Source organism: Salvelinus sp. IW2-2015, linkage group LG26, assembly GCF_002910315.2.
Source record: "Salvelinus sp. IW2-2015 linkage group LG26, ASM291031v2, whole genome shotgun sequence".
NCBI lineage: Eukaryota > Metazoa > Chordata > Actinopteri > Salmoniformes > Salmonidae > Salvelinus > Salvelinus sp. IW2-2015.
The window spans coordinates 35,638,069-35,660,492 of NC_036866.1; the positions used below are offsets into that span (position 1 = coordinate 35,638,069).

At 46.5% G+C, this 22,424-nt stretch overlaps 1 protein-coding gene and 1 long non-coding RNA gene across 3 annotated transcripts in view; both read left to right on the forward strand.

The window, feature by feature from the left end:
* The window catches only part of LOC139023065 (uncharacterized), a 234,347-nt gene that overhangs the window by 134,354 nt on the left and 77,569 nt on the right, over positions 1 to 22,424 (forward strand). The window lies entirely within an intron of this gene.
* btbd11b (BTB (POZ) domain containing 11b) overlaps positions 1 to 22,424 on the forward strand; it is a 138,492-nt gene that overhangs the window by 81,408 nt on the left and 34,660 nt on the right. For both annotated transcript variants that reach the window (XM_023971390.1, XM_023971391.1), the window contains exon 2: positions 12,208 to 12,345. In XM_023971390.1, coding sequence (XP_023827158.1) covers positions 12,208 to 12,345 — 138 coding nt within the window. The remainder of the gene's footprint in view (positions 1 to 12,207; positions 12,346 to 22,424) is intronic.

Consider the following 22,424-nt stretch of genomic DNA (forward strand, 5'->3'; position numbering starts at 1 on the left):
CTCCAACCTTGTTTAACATCATTCCACCAATTCTAACCTTCTGCATCACTTTCAAAGAGCGAACTTTATTTTGAAGGCGAACCGCAAATTCAACTATTGTGGCTAGCTTCACAACACATAACCCCGTCCGGTCAAACCATACTAGCCAGATGAAGCTAGCTGGCTGCTTGTAACGTTAGTTTTGGTAGCTGGCTAGCTAGTTATTGCATTAGGAGAACAACAAGTGGCTACCTAGCTAATACTTACACGGGTTCCTAAATCATTGCTAAGAATATTGAAAATGACTGTTTCAGCAAGGGGCAACAAAGATTCATCACGTTGTTAAATGTACACGTTATCGCAGAAATGGACTCAACCGCACGAATAACGTTACCTGGCAGTTTTTTTTGTACGGTTATAACGGTTATTTTATTTTCATGACGTTTTCATCCTAAAAACGTTGCTTACATGGTTATACAGTAATTGTGCCAGCCCTATCGATATCGCTTGCACAGCAAGGTGTTATGTTATGGAGCGTGGTATGTGCTTGTGTGTGTGTGTGTCTATGAGAAAAAGAGAGGGGCAGGATGTGTGTGTGAGAGAGAATACAAAATAAGTGCAGGAGGATGAAAGGGTCTTATTCTGATGTAGATTTATGTAGATTGCAGTGTGTGAATAGGGTTTATATGTTCTCTTACCATATCCATGAGAGGTAGAGGGATATGCCTAGACTATAAAGAAACTGTGAGAGAATTACTTTTTTATTGTGCCTCTATCCAGTTCTCATTTTCAACTCCATTAACCTTTGACGCCTGTGCATGATAGAGGGGAGAGGTAGAGCGAAGGAGATGAAAAGAGACATGAGAGGAGGAGAGAGAGGGGAGGGAGGGAGAGAGAGAACACCATACTGCCTATTTTCTGACACTGACACTATCACAGAGGAGCATCTGACACCAAACAAATGAATCTCTTCCTGTCGTGCTCGTTCCAATCTCACATTTCAGTACATGGTGGTCTTTCTAGCGAGTCACCGGACCATCCCCTCTTGATTGCTATCTCCTCCTGGCAGGGTTCCTCTCCATTGTCGACCCTGAGCTATCTGCTCTGACATTTAGTCAATAGCAACACGGCATAGAAGAGGAATAATCAAGAGGTTGGACATCTGTCATGATATCAGACTGTTAAATAGCCATCACTAGCTGGCCTCCGCCCAGTACCCTGCCCTGAACTTAGTCACTGTCACTAACCGACTCAACCCTGCATCTTAGAGACTGCTGCCCTATGTACATAGACATGGAACACTGGTCACTTGAATGATGGAACACTGGTCACTGTAGTAATGTTTACATACTCTTTTACTCATTACAAATGTATAATACAGTATTTTAGTCAAAGCCATCCTATTCAACTATTGCTGTACATATACTATTCTATCCTACGTATTCTTCAGATATACTGCATATTCTATCCACATACTGTCCATAATGTCTACACATCCCATCACACATATGTATATATACTCCTGACTCCGACATTGCTCATCCTAATATTTCTATATTTCTTCATTCAATTCTTTACTATGAGATGTGTTTACTGTTAGATATTACTGCACTGTTGGAGCTAGGAACACAAGCATTTCGCTACACCCTCAATAACATCTGCTAAATATGTGTATGCGACCAATAAAATTAGTTTTGATTTGAAATTATACTGTTCCTTTAGGAGTTTCTCCTTTAGGTCCTAGGAGAAAATCCAGCAGGATCATTCATATTTTAGTATCATGCTGTAGTTACTGCCCTGGTTTCTTTTCATGCTGGGTTGGATGAGTAGACCTACTGAGTTAAAATTAACTTTTTTGTTTCACATTCATATTTTATTCTCATATACAGCATGGATTCAAGTGGGACTTGAATGATCCCAATGTTAACAAGCGTCTGGATATGATGTCTTCCGTGTACAATGACCTAGAGGAAAGTATCCCCCTGCAGCAAATCTCATTTTATGATATTAGTCATATTTTTAATTGCACCAGAGCCTCTGGCACAATATGAGCAATTACTATAGCACAGTGTTGTGTTAAATATCGTAAAATGGGTTGCAAAGTGCATTTCTCAACGATTAATTTGTCCTCTCAAAGACATTTGTTCTAGTCATCGGGACTGTGATTTTATATAACAACGCTTTCACCACACACGCACAGGCACGGACACACACACATCCTGCCCTTTGTCCACTCTGATAAAACAGATGGGGTTGATGTCAAGTGAAGGAATATCCAGGACAGGTCTAGCTGTATCTGCATGCTTTGGGATAGATACAGTCACAGAGGAATGATCAGAGCATAGTACCCGCTCAGTGACTTCCTTCTTGTTCTCTCTCTGCTGCCTCTGATTGCTAGCATTGTCTGGAAAGCATCCTGCGGGGAGCATGCGGCTCATGTATATTACACGCAGGGGTATTACCCTTGACAGAAGAAATGGTATAAAAAGAGGTGAATAACAGAAGGCAATTTAGCTATTACCTCAGGATAAAATAACAGGGCTTACAGAAAACTGTTTTTTCTCAGATTGGAGGCAATTGTGTAATGCAGGTTAGGTTGTGTCCCTGTTGTGTGTCAATCAGACCTCATTTCGTGTGTGTGTGTGTGTGTGTGTGTCAGTATCATGACGCTCATGGTTTATCTCAGGCTGTCAGCTGTCTCTGTGTGATGCCATCCACCCGGGGCTGTGGCCAATCTGCTCTGGGACCTGGGATTGCTCTGTTCATTCTATCTGTCAGCCTCTCTATCGCTCTACCCGTCAGTTATCCTTCAGTCAGGCACAGTTATTTACGCATGCACACACACACCCAGGCCCAGTCATTTAATATAGATACAACTTGTTTGTTTTGTGTTCTCATTTTGAAGATGAATAGCTAATTACAGAAGATGCAATGACGTATTGATTTCTCACAGAAAAGTCATTAGATAACCTTCTCGCAGAATGTTGTTCATTGAAACAGACAGGATATCTCATCAACATGCTGTCAAGAGGTAGTCTGGCCCCCCAGATCTGTTTACTCCTATGGCCGTTGTTTGGTGTGACAATGACCATGGGAGTTGGCAAGAAAGCACAACCAGATTTGGAAACAGGCTAGTCAAGATGAGAGAGGAGACTAGATGAACTTTGGGTGAATGGTGTACTAGGATCAGACAGTATGGAAGTATAGAGAGGCTTTCCATCTAAGTCAATGGTCCGTGACGCCATAACTATTGGAATCAAATGGTTGGTGTATTGTCAAATGACTGTCTATATATTCCTTTGGAATATAAATTGTTACACATGTATGCACTCTCATTTCCTTTGCCATTTATGTCGCCACAAGGGCATATTGGAAGTTCCTTTTTTCAATGCTACACAATTCCCCCAAATTCTGTTTCTTTCCTGGCCCTTTATATACTGAGCAGTAGGGGAGTTTTCAGATGTAATGGAAATTGTACTGGCTTGCAAACGGGTACAAAGGACTGAATGTATTCTTCATTCGCATGGCTCTCTCCAGGTGGCAACCCACTCTTCCAGTGCAACAAGGTTGAAAGAAGCAGAAAGCTTTGAATGCTTGACAGGTGGAATTCATGACTTTTGTTGCTGTCTGTTTGTGCATGTGGAGATAGTACCCGTTGTGTGTGTCTGTGTGAGATCCTGGTTGGTTGAAATTTAAATGGACGTTTCAAATGAACGCGTTACTGTAAGCAAAAATGTCACATTATTCTCCTTACTGGGATGTATAGACTACTACTATGCACAGTTTGATGCATACTTATTTCTGTGTCGTAGTCTATGTTTCTTCGTGCGTGTGCTGGCATGCATGCGCGTGTGGTGTGCATGCGTTTGTGTGTGCATACATATGTGCGTGTGCTTGCGTGTGAATGTGTATGTACAGTATGTGCGTGTTTACAATATGTGTGTGGCTGATAGCGTGTTGAAATGCTCTCTCCCTAGACCGTGTTCTATTACTCATCCAAGCAGACACGTGTATGTGTAGAGATCTTTTCTCCCAGGGCATGTGTGATCTAACTCCGTCAGAGTGGTTGTAACCTCCAACTCCAAACACATTCCTGTGGCTGGTACAGTACTAACCCATTAAAGATTTGTGGTCGGTGGCCGTCATAGACCGTACTGTGGTTGCTGGGTATCCCAGGCGAAGACCATACTCCAGCACTTGTACAGTCATCCCAGGCATGTGTCCCTCTCCTCTAACTCAGATCCAACTCTAGACATTTCACTCACAGCTGTATTTCTACCACTACAAATATCAACGCATGAGAGAGAATAAAGCTGTCATCTACTGCACTGTATGTTCTGTTTTCCCTCCTCTCTTACTTTCTACATCACTGTTTCTCAGGCTAGCTCCATCATGTCTGATCCCTCTCTGTATACATATGGCCACCATCTGTTCTGGCAGGGCGATGTTAGAGCCCAGAGTGGGCCAGCTCCATATCCCACTGGAGACCATGTGCAGTATCAGGGTTAACCCCTTACAGACATACACTATATATATACATGTGTGTGGACACCCCTTCAAATTAGTGGATTTGGCTATTTCAGCCACACCCGTTGCTGACAGGTGTATAAAATCAAGCACACAGCCATCTCCATAGACAAACATTGGCAGTAGAATGGCCTTACTGAAGAGCTCAGTGACTTTCAACGTGGCACCGTCATAGGATACTACCTTTCCAACAAGTCAGTTCGTAAAATTTCTGCCCTGCTCGAGCTGCCCCGGTCATCTGTAAGTGCTGTTATTGTGAAGTGGAAACGTCTAGGAGCACGTAGCGTGCAAAAATTGTCTGTCCTCGGTTGCAACACTCACTACTGAGTTCCAAACTGCCTCTGGAAGCAACGTCACAAACCTAAGGTCACCATACGCAATGCCATGTGTCGGGCTGGAGTGGTGTGAAGCTCGCCGCCATTGGACTCTGGAGCAGTGGAAACGCGTTCTCTGGAGTGATGTATCACGCTTCACCATCTGGCAGTTCAACAGATGAATGCATAGTGCCAACTGGAGGAGGAATAATGGTCTGGGGCTGCCCTTTCCTGTTTCAGCACGACAATGCCCCCGTGCACAAAGCGAGGTCCATACAGAAATGGTTTGTCAAGATCGGTGTGAAAGAACTTGACTGGCCTGAACAGAGCTCTGACCTCAACCCCATCAAACACCTTTGGGATGAATTGGAACGCCAACTGCGAGCCAGGCCTAATCGCCCAACATGAGTGCCCGACCTCACTAATGCTCTTGGGTGAATGGAAGCAAATTCCCGCAGCAATGTTCCAACATCTAGTGGAAAGCCTTCCCAGTAGAGTGGAGGCTGTCATAGGAGCAAAGGGGGGACCAACTCCATATTAATGCCCATGATTTTGGAATGAGATGTTCGACAAGCAGGTGTCCACATACTTGATACAGTACAATCTGTAGGGCCATATAAAATCTGTTACATTTTTTACCTGATTACGTAGATTTTTTTCCTGAATTCAGTTTTCTCTGGGGTTTTTTCCCAGTTTGAGTCACACATTTCTAATAGAACATCCAATTTTGTTGTTTTTCTATGTCCACAACAATGATTAAACCATATCAGAAAACTACTTTTGAGGTCTGTGTAAAAACTCTACGAAATGTACATTTTTGGGTGTAGATACCCTTGACGAGACTTGCTTGGGTAGAGGTGTTTCTGAAGCACACGTGATTGCAGAATTGGCTAAAGAAATCGCCACTGGATGGATGCAAATAATCATGATATCATTCTGCCAGGTAGGCATAGGGTACTTTGTAGCTAGTTAACATTGACTTGAGAAGGTTTTTGGGAGTGCCTTTCCATCTACCAGTCATCACATAAGCATCATCGCTAATGGCTACACAAAGTGGTAGACAAACGTGCATACACAGACAGGGCCATTCCTGCGCCATTGCCTCTTCAGAAAGTTGAAGGAAAACACTTATCCATTTTGTTAATATCTTATCATAATCTTGGGCAAATTATTGTTATTAGTATAATTTTTTTATAATATTAAATTCAATACGTTTAGTAGATTTCCTACTAAGTTCAACATTTTTTTGAATATTGTTGAATTACGTTTTAATGTCTGGATTCCGTGATTTCGTCCGGCGTTCTCAGCGTCAAGGATTTTATAGGGCCCTGAATCTGCAAAGATGTAAAGGTAGAATAGGAAATACTCTCTCTCTGTCTCTTTCTCTGTTTTCTCTGTCTTTCTCTCTCTCTACCTTATTCTTCTTTTTTCATGTGTTTTTACATATAGACATTTCTCTTTCGCTCACTCTCTCTCTTTCTCTCTCTCGCTCTCTCTCTTTCTCTCTCTCGATCTCTTTTTATTTTGTTCAAGTCACATGAACAATTCACATTATTACAAGTTACATTATTCATCTTCAATATCCCCTGCAACATTGTGCACAGTACACAGAGGACAGAGTGACTTAGCAGACAGAGAGTTCTCTATTTCAGTGTCGTCCCTGCTCTGTGGAGAAACCTAGGGAAACTAGTCCCATGGACCTGCAGAGTTTTCTGGGGGAGAACCAGGCTCCGTGCATCCCTCTAAAATAGATTTAAGTGCAGGGTAAAGCCACATCGAAGTCACAACTCCAACAGTCAAGTCTGGGAAAGTCAGAGAGGCAGGGCCTGTCCCTGCCCCTGCATGCTAGGCATTCAGCCCTACAGACAGGGGGCGGTAGAGATAGACAACACAGCTAGGACAGTTATGACCGCATTGGCATGTGATATTACTTCTTCAAATGATGGGGAAAGTGAGACTGCATACTGCAATGGTGCACCTCAGCCTACTGTAGTAACCGTGCTCTGTTCCCGCTTTTCTCCCTACATTTTGGTTGTTGTTTTTCTTCTATTAAGCCTATATAGTAGCTCAGATGGACGTGTGCTCATAACATTGATTACTTCAGCAATGAGTTCATAGTCAATGTTTTAGTGAGATCGGCAAAGTAAACAGTAATAGTTTTTTTACATTTAAAAGTTACTGTAACTACTATGTACTCCCAGTTGCAGTAGAACAGACTCAGTGTTCCAAACCATTGCTTTTAATGTCCCAGATCTTTTCTATGAGGCTGTATGAGACTGTCCACTTTAAAACATCCCTATTATTGAGTACTAAGCATTCATCATAGAGAGATGGGGGGCTCCTGTACACATAAATGTATTCATCCTTCAGTAAAGAGTGGCTTGCCTGGAGGATCTCTCTCTCTCTCTCTCTCTCTCTCTCTCTCTCATGCATTAAACCTTATGACTCAGTTGCTCACACATGTGGATAATTTTAATAGCAATAGCAGTCACTTGGCACAGGTACACTGTTAGAAAAAAATGTGCTATCTAGTACCTAAAAGGGTTCTTCAGCTGTCACCACAGCTCCCAAGTGGGGCGGCGGTCTAAGGCACTGCATCTCTGTGCAAGATGTGTCACTACGGTCCCTGGTTTGATTCCAGGCTGTATCACATCCGACTGTGATTGGGAGTGCCATAGGGCGGCGCACAATTGGCCCAGTGTCGTCTGGTTTTGGCCGGGGTAGGCCGTCATTGTAAATAACAATTTGTTCTTAACTGACTTGTCTAGTTAAATAAAGGTTAAAGGTTAATATATATATATATTCCAGTCTCCAGTCTCCAGTCTCAATACATATATTAAACCCTTTGAAGAACCCTTTTTGGTTCCAGGTACAACCTTTTTGGTTCCAGGTAGAACCCTTTCCACAGATGGTTCTACATGGAACCCAAAAGGGTTCTAACTCAAACCAAAAAGGGTTCTACCTAGAACCAAAAAGGGTTCTCCTATGGGGACAGCCGAAGAACACTTTTGGGAACCTTTTTTTGTAAGAGTGTAGTTAAAGGCAAATAGATGCAAAGGCTGAAATTTATTTTTCAAATGCCTGGTTTTTCAAACCAGTAACACTCAATGGCTGGACAGGTGATACCCTGTGGTTACTGGATCCCACTGCTGCCACCAAATGTTAGAGGGACCTCTGTCATTGCAAAACAGATTCCTCTGTCATTTGTAAAACAACAACTTCAGACAATACAAGTTAATCATCTGCTCTCCGATGGCTGAATATTGCCAGGTTTAATCCACAGCACAGTGACAGGGACATCATCAGGAGAGGAGTGCTGGCATGGCTTTTTGTCACGCACAGAGAGAGAGAAAGTGGGTACTGTATTGTGGTTGTGGCTGGTGTGTGTGTAAGAACTCGAGCAGTTCTTCCCTGCGGGCTGTTGCTTCACTGGTTTGCATTAGAATGCAGTGAGTCACCTTGCCACAGCCAAGCCTGTGAGCAGCCTGCACTTCACTGTCAGCTGGTGCTGCACCATCACTGCATGATTCTGCACCCTGCGTCATAGTAACGTCAGGGAAGTTACTGCCAAAAGCTAATTTGCACATTTGCAAGGTGTTTTTCAAGCAAACACTCCCACATATAAATCAATTAATACATTTTGAGGACATTGGAAAATGACAGGCTCAAAAACGGAGGAAACCACATTTTTTTGCTTCAGGACATTGATACAGGTCTTTACTTTGGCCAAGTTTCACAGTAAACAACTCTCTAGAGCCCCTCGGTAATCCTGACTTTTCAATGATCTTCTGAGTAAAGCCTGTCCAGCTCCAGCAGAACTGTGTTGGCCTGACTGAAGGACGGCCAAGGGATGGAGAGATAGACAGAGGGAGCCGAGAGAGAACAGGAAGGAGTCTTAACTCGCTCATCAGTATGTCTGGCCCTTTTCTCTCCTTCTCTTCTTCCCTCCAGTCTCAGGTCTGGCACAGGCTGATGGACACCAATGGGCTAAGTGGATGTTCAGGTCATGTCCTGCATGTTGTGGTCCTCTGGGGAAAGGGTGCCAGCCAGCACAGCCAAGCTTATGACTTGCCTAGTTAAATAAAGGTTATGGGGAATCAAGGTGACACTTCAGTGTTTTTATCTATTTATATATATTTTTTGTACTTTACCCCCCCTTTTTTTAAATTGTTTATCTTTCAATCTTGTCTCATCGCTGCGAAGGTGGTCATGAGTCCTCCGAAACATGACCCGCCTAACCACCCGCCAGCTTAACCAATGTGTCAGAGGAAACACCATTCAACTGGCGACCGGGGTCAGCCTGCAGGCACCTGGCCCAACACAAGGAATTACTAGGGCACGATGAGCCAAGTAAAGCCCCCATGGCCAAACCCACACCTAAGACAGATGACACGGGCCAATTGTGCACCGTCCTATGGACCTCCCGACCATGGCTGGTTGTGACACAGCCCGGGAATGAACCTGGGTCTGTAGTAACACATCTCATACTGCGATGCAGTGCCTTAGACTGCTGCCCCTACACTTTAGTGTTTTTGGAACTCATAGCATCCCCCTGAGTCCTCTTGGTGTTGCCTTTTCTAGGTTTTAGTGCACGATACTAGAAACTTACCCCCAGAAAAATGCGGCTGTTTTTACTCTCCCCACACAAATGATTGGTGTTTTGATAAATCACTGCATGTCAAAGTTGGAGGTACATGTGGTAGCCTAACAGCTCTCCCTGAGATCCCCATTTAGCTAGGTACTGTATATAATGGTGTGAAAGTGCTGGCAGGCGAGGGCGCGGGGAGAGATGCCAGGACAGCCCCACACTGCTTTAAGTGCTTGAAGCTGGATTACTTGGAGCTTCGCACACGCTGCAGTTAAAGGGCCCACATTGTCATCTAGAACGATATTAAAGAAGGTATTTCAGAGACCTCCATGATATGCCCAGGTGGTTGTTGAAGGAAAATTGGTTGTTTCTTTGCCATTGGTCTACTGTAAGGTAGCCTGGTCCCAGATCTGGTTGTGCTCTATTGCCAACACCTACAGTCATTGTCATGATTTGCACAAACAGATCTGGGACCAGGCTACCTGTAAGGGTCTTTCCCCAAGGCATTGGTTGGTACTGTAAAGTTAGGTTTGGTTGGTGCTGCATCAGACATCTGACCCTATCCTAATATAGCAGATGACTGGGTCTAGTGTCCTTTGTTAGACGGACATGTGTTTGTACGTGGTCCAAGGTAGTGTACCTGACTGAGGTGTACAATGTGAGGGGTCATGGACACTGAGCAGTGCACTGTGGGTCTGCATCACACAACACCTGTTCTACCTGCGTCACAGCCCTCCATCTCCATGGTGACTGAGTTTCATCAGTTCAATATTCTGACCATCGCGACCCTGAAGGAGAAAAACAAAAAAAKAAGAAATGTTTGGACTCTCAAAACAGAGGCCTCAGATCATTTAATATATGTAACACATTAGTCTAATCATGTCCAATGGGTCAGAGGAGGATTACTAAATTCCCTTAAAGCCTGTTTATTCCTTGGAGACTGATGACTAGTGTACTGTATACTGCAGGGCTAGGCAGCAAGTCAATTGAATTAGCTGCATATTGAGAATGAGGAAGTGTTTCCCCTCTGCTTGGAGAGAATAGAGCCATTGGTTACAGCCATTTTTTTTATTTGACACACTGCAGGTGTGAGTGGTGAGTGGGGGGAAGCAGTAGCAGCACTGCGCTGCTGTGGAAAAATATTAAATGTGGAAGTCTGAAATGTGACGGAAAGCAATCTGCCTCATCTTCCCCTGAGCAGGGGAGAATGACTAATGTGCTTTGTGGCAGCAGCCAAGATGAAACTGCCTCCACGATATTAGTTTAGGTAGAACACTCCATCTGAGCCAAACTGAGAGGTATAGTTACAACATAGAAATATAAGCACATACCCTGATATCTGCAGAGCTAAATAGACGTATTTTAAATGAGGAACTATAATTTAACATGGCCACCTGATGGTTCAAATCTTAATAAAGAACACAATAAGCAGGTGTGGAATTGTGATAAAGTTAGGTGTCTTCCATGATGGAAGTCGACATGAATATCCAGAATGGATCCACAAAAACAAGAAAAGCTAGATTATTAAACTGTTTAGCAAACACTCTATACATTATATTACAGCTATTTACCGCTGAGCTGCACTTAAGAATGCCTCACAACAAGCATCTTGTATTGAAAATGGCGGACGGAGACAGAGAGATAACTATCAGCAGCAGTCTACCCCCTTCCTGAAACAGACAGACATAAATACCAGTTGGTAACCGTCTCACCTGGATTGGGTCATACCAACTCCCTTAACTAGAAAGGAGACATTATCTCTCTAAAATACATCACAGTAGCCGTAATAAATGCGATGGCATTCCAAATCCAACTGCCGTACAATTAATCAACTTAAAATAAAACAGCTCTTACATGTACAGCATATTATCAAAGTAACAAAATAGGAAGAAAGTAAACCCCTGTGCCCTAATTGGCGCCTTTAAACTAGATATGAATCGGCACCCAATCCAGCGCGTACGCAGCATAATAGCAAATGTTTGGACATAAATTCGGCAACAGGTAGAGTTTACCTGGTAGACAGTCAAATCAAAGCAGGCACCATCCCACATCATAACAAATCATCTTATAACATTTTCTTTTTTAAATCTCTAAGCAATAATACTCTTATGAAGCACAGGCAGTCAAATGGGACATTTCTGAAATTGAGGGGATGAAGTCTATCCTCTCCCTGCTCCAATGCCTCGAGTTGTAAACAACAAACAATTACACCCTAGCTCATCGACAGAGACTGCCAGGTGTTGTTCCTCACACACAGTGACTGCCAGGTGTTGTTCCTCACACACAGTGACTGCCAGGTGTTGTTCCTCACACACAGTGACTGCTTGCGTAGACAGAAACACAATACAGTACAAGATATGCACTCCTCAATGTCCCCTCCACAAAGATGGCTGACCATGAGCTTTGGGCCAAACTGTTCACCTGTTGCAGTGCAGTACAAACTGACATATTTAATGAACATTAGGCTTTCCTGCAATGGAAAAGTCACTTCTCCTCAATACAAAAGTACCCACTTGTGCTGTATTATTCTTCCTGCATAGGATTATTGTAATTTTCTACTTTTAGCTTAGTTTACATTTTGTGATACAAAAAGGATTGATCCATCATGAGTGTCTACTGTTTTTATGCATTTGTCTGCTCTTAACCACCTGTCTCTCTCCTCCTTCCTCTTCTTCCCTTTCATCCTACTCTTGTTCTCTCTCTCTCTCTCTCTCTCTCTCTCTCTCTCTCTCTCTCTCTCTCTCTCTCTCTCTCTCTCTCTGTGTCTCTCCCCTTACTTTCCCTCTCTCCCTCCTCCAGGTGTGCTAAGCCTACCAGAGAGCCTGACTCTGCAACGGTCAGGGAAGAGTGGGGAGGGCCACGCCTACAGTCAGTCGGAGCTACGCTCCATCGAGCAGTGCCTGCTAGCCACACGCGTAGGCAGCATCTCAGAACTCAGTGAGTACACTCAGACTTAGATTGGGTTTTTACACAACCTTTTACATATGTTGTGTTTATGTGTTTATGTGTGTGTGGGGGGGTGGGGGGGGGGTGAGGGTTAGAGTTAGACCACTCAGGTCTCACTTTACCCCAGCAGAGAAATTACACATGAAGCATCCATGAAAATATGATTTGCCTTTCAAGATGTACCACAGAAGTCCTGATAACGAAGTCAATGTCAGAGTATTCAAAATCGGTCCATTATTCAAACTATTTAAGGAGATACACATATGCTTTCAGGAATACTATGAAACATCTGTCTTCTTTCCCCATGAAATCTGTTGTAAGTGTTTTTGAATTCTAATGTGTATATATGTATTATGTATATGTATTTTATATTGTATTATACAGGGCACATTTGGAAAAGAGACCTAGGTCTCAATATGTCTTCCCTGTCAAAATAAATATTTTTTTGAAATAAAAAATAAGATGTAGGTATCAAATCAAAGCTTATTGGTCGCGTACACAAGTTTGCAGAGAAATGCTTGTGTTTCTAGATCCAACAGTGCAGTAATACCTAGAAATATATWTTTTTTAAATTAACACACATAATCCAGAAGTGATATAGGATGAGCCATGACTAGAATACAGCATATACACTCAGTGGCCAGTGCCAACTTTAGCTGCAATGACTGCAACCAAATGCTTCCTGTAGTTGTTGATCAGTCTCTCACATCACTGTGGAGGAATTTTGGGCCACTCTTGCATGCAGAACTGCTTTAACTCAGCGACATTTGTGGGTTTTCAGGCTTGAACAGCTCGTTTCAAGTCCTGCCACAACATCTCAATTGGGATTAGGTCTGGACTTTGATTAGGCTATTCCAAGTGACCCAGCCAGAGCCCAAACTTGAACCCGATCGAACATCTCTGGAGAGACCTGAAAATAGCTCAGCAGCAACATTCCCCAACCAACCTGACAGACCTTGAGAGGATCTGCAGAGAAGAATGGGAGAAACTTCCCAAATACAGGTGTGCCAAGCTTGGAGCGTGATACCCAAGAAGACTTGAGGCTGTAATTTCTGCCAAAGGTGCTTCAACAAAGTACTAAATAAAGGGTCTGAATACTTATGTAAATGTGATATTTAAAATAAAAAAATTCAAACATTTTTAAAAACCTGTTTTTGATTTGTCATTATGGGGAATTGCGTGTAGATTGACGAGGGATTTTTACATTTTTAAAAATACATTTTAGAATAAGGTTGTAATGTAACAAAGCCTGAATACCTTCCGAAGGCACTAAAATAATATAGAAACGTAAAATGTCAAATGTTGGTCCCGTGTTTCATGAGCTGAAATAAAAGATCCCAGAAAATTTACATATTTTTCTCAAATTTTGTTCACAAGTTTGTTTACATCCCTGTAGTGAGCATTTCTCCTTTGCCAAGATAATCCATCCACCTGACAGGTGTGGCATATCAAGAAACTGATTAAACAGCATGATCATTACACAGGTGCACCTTGTGCTAGGGACAATAAAAGGCCACTCTAAAATGTGCAGTTTTGTCACACAATACAATGCCACAGATGTCTCATGGCCTTTTACTTGTCCTGAAGCCACACCTACGTTGTCTTGACTGTGTGCTTAGGGTCGTTGTCCTGTTGGAAGGTGAACCTTTGCCCCAGTCTGAGGTCCTGAGCGCTCTGGAGCGGTTTTTCATCAAGGATCTCTCTCTACTTTGCTCCATTCACCTTTGCCTCGATCCTGACTAGTCTCCCAGTCCCTACCGTAGGGATGGTGCCAGGTTTCCTCCAGACGTGATATTGGCATTCAGACCAAAGAGAATCTTGTTTATCATGGTCTGAGAGTCTTTAGGTGCCTTTTGGCAAACTCCAAGTGGGCCTTCATATGCCTTTTACTGAGGAGTGGCTTCCGTCTGGCCACTCTACCATAAAGGCCTGATTGGTGGAGTGCTGCAGAGATGGTTGTTCTTCTGGAAGGTTCTCCCATCTGCACAGAGGAACTCTGGAGCTCTGTCAGAGTGATCATCGGGTTCTTGGTCACCTCCCTGACCAAGGCCGTTCTCCCCCGATTGCTCAGTTTGGCCGGGCGACCAGCTCTAGGAAGAGTCTTGGTGGTTCTGAACTTCTTCCATTTAAGAATGATGGAGGCCACTGTGTTCTTGGGAACCTTCAATGCTGCAGAAATGTTTTGGTATCCTTCCCCAGATCTGTGCCTCGACACAATCCTGTCTCGGAGCTCTACGGACAATTCCTTCAACCTCATGGCTTTGTTTTTGCTCTGACATGCACTGTCAACTTTGGGACCTTATATAGACAGGTTTGTGCCTTTCCAAATCATGTCCAATCAATTGAATTTACCACAGGTGGACTCCAATCAAGTTGTAGAAACATCTCAAGGATGATCAATGGAAACAGGATGCACCTGAGCTCAATTTCGAGTCTCATAGCAAAGGGTCTAAATACTTATGTAAATAAGGTATTTCTGTTTTATTTATTTAATCCATTTTAGAATAAGGCTGTAACAAAATGTGGAAAAGGTCAAGTGGTCTGAATACTTTCCGAAGGCACTGTATATGTTTTTGTGAAAACCTTTTCCACTTGAGAGTAGTGAGCTCTTGTATAATGATCTTAGGCCCATACACAGTACTGTATCTCTTCCCCTGGCATTTCAAAATACTGTAGTCATTCTGCCATTTTTGGGGGTGAGTGAGTGGGCCCTTAATTTGAAGAGACACACCGTTCAGTCTGAGAGTGTGGTTGAATGCTTGTCCTCAGCGAATTTCAGCTGACTTAACCGAGAAACGATCTGTGATGTCCAGAAGTGCGAGTCAGTGTAGATATATAGAGCCATGTCATTCGAAGAACACATGCAGAAAGGCTCTAATGCAGTCTCTTTCAGACGTTCGGTCGACGTTTTGTCGACGTTGTTATTGCGTATGACACAATGAGAGACCCAAAGCACCATGTGTGTCCAGCGTCAACATATCCTCAAAATTAACACTGATCCAAATCTCTTCTGGATCAGAATGGAGTCCCAGTCCCCAGCGTACAGAGCGCTAAGCCACATCAGCAGTGCTCTGTACATGGAGTATTGATGGGTTCACTCCGGGACTCATTCAGCTCTGTTGACACTACAAATACAGTGATGCATCCGCGGCAGGCTAAGGATGCCTCTCGATGCGTCTCTAGCTTGTTTCCAAAGATAATATTAGCGCAGGATGTTTATCTTGTAAATAGACCGGATGACTGTAAAGCATACAGTATTTGCAAAGTTCAATCTGCCAAATGAATCATGGAGAAAAGCAGAAATGTCAGCAGACTAGATATCAGATTTTCAGAGAGAGAGAGAGAGGGAGGAAAAGGGAGAGGAGAGAAGAAAGACAGATGATAACATCTCAGATTAGTTTAAATGTAGCTTTGCGGCAGCAAAGCCAATTTGCATATCCCAGGTACAGTGTTTTTCCAATGGTATTTAATGTCCATTTAAGAGGTATTGATTGTCCTCTTTCTTAGTACTGTCTTATTTATTTTGTGTTAAATCCACATTAGTGTATTTGAAATGGCAGTCTGTCAAAGTGCCCACAAAACGGGCCTTCGTCTCTGACATGATTMAAAAATAACACAGAGAATCATCTGTCAATCATTGATAAAATGAGGTAAAGTTAGGTAAATCCTCCTCTGAAGAGAAATTTATCATGTAATTCTGTACATTAAACAGCAATGGCCTCCTATTCTTGAAAATGTCAATAGCGGACAGCTGAGGATATCCTATACTCAGCGCACAAGCTATTTTCATATGGAAATCTATAGATACAACCACTAGGTGAAAAGTACCTCATGAAAAAATGTCAAAATTATGACCTCAGTGATTGCTTTTTCCACCACCAAAAGAAAGAGGCAGGAAGCCAAAAGCCACATGGATGTAGTAGTACTGAATCCCAGCTAGCTGTATGCACTGGCACTCCCAGTACTTCTCACAACTGGAGACCTCAGAGTGTGACTGGGCCGCCACCTGCAGTGAGGCATCACGCCAGATAGAGGCAGCAGGCTGGAAAACATTAAGTCATGAAAATATTTGTTATTTAGACAGTGACAGATTTAATATTGTAGGATAGTCAGTTAGGTAGAAAGGGGCTCTTACTGTGTGAGTAATGAACTGTAGCAAAGGCCTGAGAGAGTGGGCTCAGTGGGGTTGAGGTGGGCTTCTGTGGGGGTGAGACCTCCACGCGAAGAAGGTACTGGTGTCCCTGTCCCCTCCATGGTCAATTCTCTCAAATTGATTATTTTGGATAGCAGAGCACAGCTAGTCTTAGGGTTGTTGCCATTAGGGCAGTCAAATTCCATGTGACCATTTAGTCACGGTAATTAGGCTTCTCCAAACTCTGATGCTTTTGATGGTCATTAGTAGCCTACCAAACCTGCCTGGTACTCAGCACTCTATTGGCCTTCTAATCACTCTGACATCAATGCAAATGTGATCGCAAATCTAATAAAAACTGTATGAGAGCCCATAAGCTCATGTTGCGCAACATTTCTATAGGCTATGCAATTGAGTGAAAAAAAGAGTGATGGCTTCTATTAAAAAGAGGAGGATCCCATCAGCTTTCTATAGGCTAGGCCTATTTTCCTAATACTAAGCACATTGCTTCTCTTTACAACAGGAGTATAGCCTATCTGGCTGGCATGAAAATGAACCACGGGAACAGTGTTTAAGTGCATAGATGACATGTATTTTTTGTGCATGATAATGGTCCATTCTAAATCAAAACAAATTTCACACATATATTATTATTATTATATGTAAAGATTAAATCAACAGTCTGAGGGGTGACAATATTAGCCTATCACTTGTGAACGATATATATATGAATAATGCCCAGCTTGTGTGCAGTAAGGCAACTTCATAGTCGCACACCTTATGTAGCCTAGCCTATAGGCCTATATGTTTTGATAAGGTTTGTATCACAACTAAAGTGGCCAAATAACTTCTTAAAATTAAGCACATTAATCCGCTTTACAAGGGGTGTAGAGCCTAACTGGCAAACATATGCAGCGCGTGAGTTTCAAGTTTGGGGAACATAATGTAGCGACCCGCACAGACAGCTGTGTGTTATGTGTTAGGCTAGGAGGTGGTTGTGTTGTACTGACCAGTACCCGGTGTTCGCGGGGTCCGACATGTCAATCAACCTGCTATCTGCCAATCACGGGAATGCCTGGAATGTTCTGATGCCGGGCATCCTGGTGGTTGGCGGAGTGGCGTGGAGGGGGGTTGGGCAGGGGGGTGGAGCATTGGAAGTTAAGACCAGGTTCAGCCTTTGTTCTCTCTCTCTTACGTCTGGGCTTCACAAGAGAAGGTCACGATTGGCTTGTGGGTTATCTGTCATCTATTTGGCGTGTGCTACGGCCCAAACAGTAGCCTGTGTAAAGTTGGTTTAATAAACCGTAAATTCGCAAACTCAAGCCTCTGTCTGGACAATTGTTCATTTATGATCTAGTCAGGTCATTACATTGGTGTCAGAAGTGAAAAAGGTTAATACAAGTTAGCCAGCTAGCTAGCTGACTTATGTGGCTAGCTACCGTAGGTGAGAACGGGGATTGAAAATGCTTCGAGGGAATCCGAAAGTGAAGGTGGAGGTAGGGGACGATTATGGCCAAGGAGGTGCGTGTGAATGGACGTCGGGGGTTCTGTCTGAGGAGATCGCCAGGGCGTCGGAGCGCAGAGGCCGCTTGAGGGAGGACGTTAGAGCGATGGCGGCTGAAGCGGGCATGAGTGCTTCGTCGACTGTATTTCKCGCGGATTCTGGTGGGCGGACCGAAGTGGTGACGTCGACGCGGCGTGACGAGGAATCTGGGGCTCAGGATGTAAACAAACATGGCGGCGCCCAGTTCCCGGCTGCGTCCGTATCTGTTAAGACCCCGAAGTATTCCGGTAAGGCGGATTGGGAAGCTTTTCATGCTCAGTTTGAACTGTTAGCTCATTTTAGGGGGTGGTCGGATGAAGAAAGGGCACTGCAGTTGGCTTTATGCCTCACGGATGAAGCTCTGGCCTGTTTGATATTGATTAGCCCCGAGGACAGGCATGATTATGGTGCTTTAGTGGGAGCACTGAGGAGGCGCTATGGACAGTGTGTACAGCCCGGGCTACTGCGCTCCGAACTGAGTAATAGACGCAGGCAGCCTGGAGAGCCTCTACGGGTGCTAGCTAATGACATTGAGAGCCTCTCTCGGCGGGCATRTGCTCACATGCCCCCCTCCGTGCAGAGCGAGCTAGCACGGGACCAGTTCATACAGGCGCTCTCTCCTACGGAGCTGCGCATACAGACCCAGCTGGCTCATCCTGAGTCATTGCAGACAGCCTTGGAGATGGCTTTGGAGAGGGAGCTGGTGTGGGCTGGGGCTTCAGCTGGGGCTTTGGTGGGGGTGCAGGGAGACACACCCTCTGTGCGAGCTGGGGGGCAGAGCAGCCCGGAGCCGGAAAAGCCTGCTTGGGTGGCCGAAATGACAAAACTCATTCGTGCTGTGTCGCTACAGGCGGCACGAAACACACGCCCTGGTCCCAGGGTCTGCTGGGGTTGTGGCCAGCCAGGCCATCTGCGCCGAGATTGCCCCATGTCCCCCAGAGCTCAGGGAAACGGCTCGGGGTCCGCATAGACCGGGTAGTGCGGACCCCTGGCTTTCTATCCCAACCACCATCATCTTCAGGAGGAGCCCACCGGCACAGAGGGGGAAGCAAGGCTCCACTTCCCCCAGAAGCAGACGAGGGCAAGCGGATGGAGCCTGTTGTTGTGGTGGGCCGGACCTGTGTTGGGGACTTTTGTCATGTCCCTGTCACTGTGGAGGGGGTGCCCTGCTCCGCCCTGGTGGACACTGGGTCCACAGTAACCCTGGTGAGGCCAGATATTGTGCCAGGTTGGACTCAGTGTGAGCCTACAACTGTGCAGCTCCGCACAGTCACAGGTGAGCTGGCACCCATGAAAGGGAAGGGAATAATGACTCTGACAGTAGGGGGCAGGACTGTGCGTCATCCTGGTGATTGGCAGATAGGCAAGGTTGATTGACATGTCGACCCCGCGACCCGGGGTACTGGTCAGTACAACACAACCACCTCCTAGCCTAACACATAACACACAGCTGTCTGTGCGGTTCGCTACAACCAGCCCCCACCACAAAGTCCCTCGTCCCCGAGGGAACAAACAAAGTCTCTGAAGCGACCCGGAGGTCTCCTTTGCCTGCGTGGCGTGATGGTCGCAGAGTGCCCTCTGGGAACAGGGGATGAAGGCAGGGATATGGGGGACAAGGAAGCGGGAACGGGTAATCACAGTCCGTGGCTCTGGGGAACCACGCGGTGACACAGGGGGGGAGACAGGGGGAGTGGGCTGTCTGGAGCCTGTCTGCGGCACTGAGGGTGGTGCCTGGAGAATGTCATTGCCAGAGAGGGGAATTGTGGGGTTCCTGGGGTTTGGGGAGAAGAGGCCCCTCTGTATGGGGCTAACCTGTCCGGTGCAGTGCCACCTTTCTCCCCTGGGAGGAGCTGCCACCCGGTACAACACAACCCTCCCCTACCCTCCTCCAGACACTGCAGGGTCCCACCCAGTGACTGTCCAACTTGTGGGCATCTGCCTTTTTTCCTTTAGGGGGCTGTAGACCCAGACCAGCTCTCCCAGCACAAAGTGCCTTCCCGGGTGTGCACGTCATAGTCCTTTTCTGCCTCACACCTGCATTCACCAGCTGCTCTCTGGCGAAGGTGTGGGCTGTCTCCAGGCGGTCCTGGAGTCTCCGGGCATACTCCGGCCCCGGAGGAACATGAGGGCTATCAGGGGCCGACCAACACGCCATCTCCGCAGGGGTGCGGATTCTCTTCCCAGCATGAGGAGGGCAGGCGTGCAGGAGGTGGAGTCTGGACAGCGGAGCGGCATGCCATGAGGACATAGGCGGGTGCTTGTCCCAGTCACGCTGGTGTTTGGGAAGAGACGATGGCCAGCTGCTGTCCAAGCGATTTTGTTGAAGCGCTCCACAAGGCCATCACTTTGAGGATGGAGAGGAAGTAGTGCGGTCTTGTGCATACCAGCCTCTCACACATGGTGGCGAACACACGGGACTCAAAGTTTTCTGCCTTGGTCGCTGTGGATGGACTCTGCATGCTCCAAACCTGCTGAACATCCCCGCTGTCAGGGCGTCGACGATGGTCTCTGCCTCTGGTCAGGCAGAGCATAGGCCTCGGGCCATTTTGTGAAATAGTCCATGGCGTGAGCACCCAGCGGTTTCCACTGTCTGTGGTGGGGAACGGCCCAACTACATCCACTCCACCTCTTCCATGGGAGCCCCCACTGGGAACTGTTGGAGCTGAGCATGAGAGCGGCCTGGGGGCGCCCTTTCTCGCTGTGCAGTTGTCACAGCGGCGCACAAAAGTCCCCACACTCCCTCTTGTGCTGCCCCAGTAGAAGCCTGCAGAGACGGCGCAGTGTTTTTGTGACCACAGTGTCCAGTCCCACCCCCACTGAGTACTCTGGAGCACAGCTCCCGCAATGCTTTTGGGACCACCACCTGCCACTCTCCTCTCCCGTAAGCTGACTCCTCCATGCCGCCTGTAGCACGCCATCCAGCCAGCCGCAGTCTCTCAAACTTGATCCACAACCTTCCTGGTCGCAGTGAAGCGCTGTCACCGTCTTCCCATGGTGGCCTCACCTGCGCCTCTACCCACTGTAGCACTGGCTGTAGGTCTGTGTCCCGTCCCTGCTGCTGCCGCCATTCGCCACCGTGACAGTCTGCAGCTCACAGCAGACAGGCCCGCTCGCCGTGCGACACACTGTGGCCAGACACCCCTCCTCCGCCCGCAGCTCTCTCTCCCCGCTCCTCTCTTCCGTTCACAGTGCGGCAGCCGTCTGCAGTACAGGGCGAGGGACATCTGGCGTCGGCGTTGGAGTGGCGTGCCCCTGCCCTGTGCCACAACCGTGAAGTATACGGCTGAAGCTCCTCCAATCCAGCGTGCCACCTGCCCTTGGCTCTCTGAAAGACATGAGCCCTGGAGAGCAGAGTGGTCAGTCCTCTACGTAAAGGGCAAACCATCCCAGGTAGTACTTGAAAGTGTTTGACGAAAGCCACAACAGCCAAGAGCTCCTCCGCCGGTGACACAGTAGACGGCGCTCATGTTTGTCCATGTTTTGCTGAAGTTACGCCAACCACTCTCTCCTCCCTCCTGGCCCGCACCTGGGCCCGCACCCACACATGCCCACATTGCTCTCGCGTCTGTGTCCAGGAGGTAAAGGGCAAGGTGAGGTCAGGGGTGGGCGAGCCCCCACCGGGGCCCTGATCAGGTGCACGTTTGAGGGTGTTGAAACGCCTCCTTACACTTCGCACTGTCCAAAGTTGAAAGCCTTGTCCTTGCGGCAGCAGGCGGCTTCAGCTGGAGCAGCAACTGCTTGAAGAAACCCCGTACAAACCTCCTGTAGTACGAGGGCAGGCCAGGAAGCTCTTGCAGCTGACCGCTGGTCGGTGGGGGTGGGCCAGTCTCTGAACAGCCCCTACCTTGTCCTCCCATGGGTGCTGAGTCCCCTCCTCTCCCACTCGGTGGGCCCAAGAAGGGACATCCTCTCTCCTCAGAAGTGGCCACTCTCTCTCGGGGTTGGAGCTTCAAGACCTGCGGGCAGCCACCCTCTCCCAGCACACGCCGTAAGCGCCCCCAGAGGCTTGACTGGAGGAGCTTGCATGGGCCAGGATGTCTCGAGTATAGCCAGACACTGCCTGTCGCGGGGACTGCCATCCTGCAGCCACCTGTCCAGCAAGACGCTCAAAAGTAGCTGGAGCGTCTGCACAGGCAAAGCCAGGACGCTTGAACTGCCATGTCCTCTGTTAGTGGAGAATCGCAGTTTGGCTCTGCGGCCTCTGGGAGAGGGGCACCTGCCCAGTTAGCACTGCGGAGGTCTAGTGAGGAGAACAGGAGGAACCCCTAACAGGTCCAGCGACTCATCGATACGTGGTATGGGGTATGAGTCCTTCCTGTTTACCTCAATTCAGCCCCGCCTGTCAGTCCGCACAGGAACCTCAAGCTTGCCCCCCCTTCTTCGGCAACCATGAAC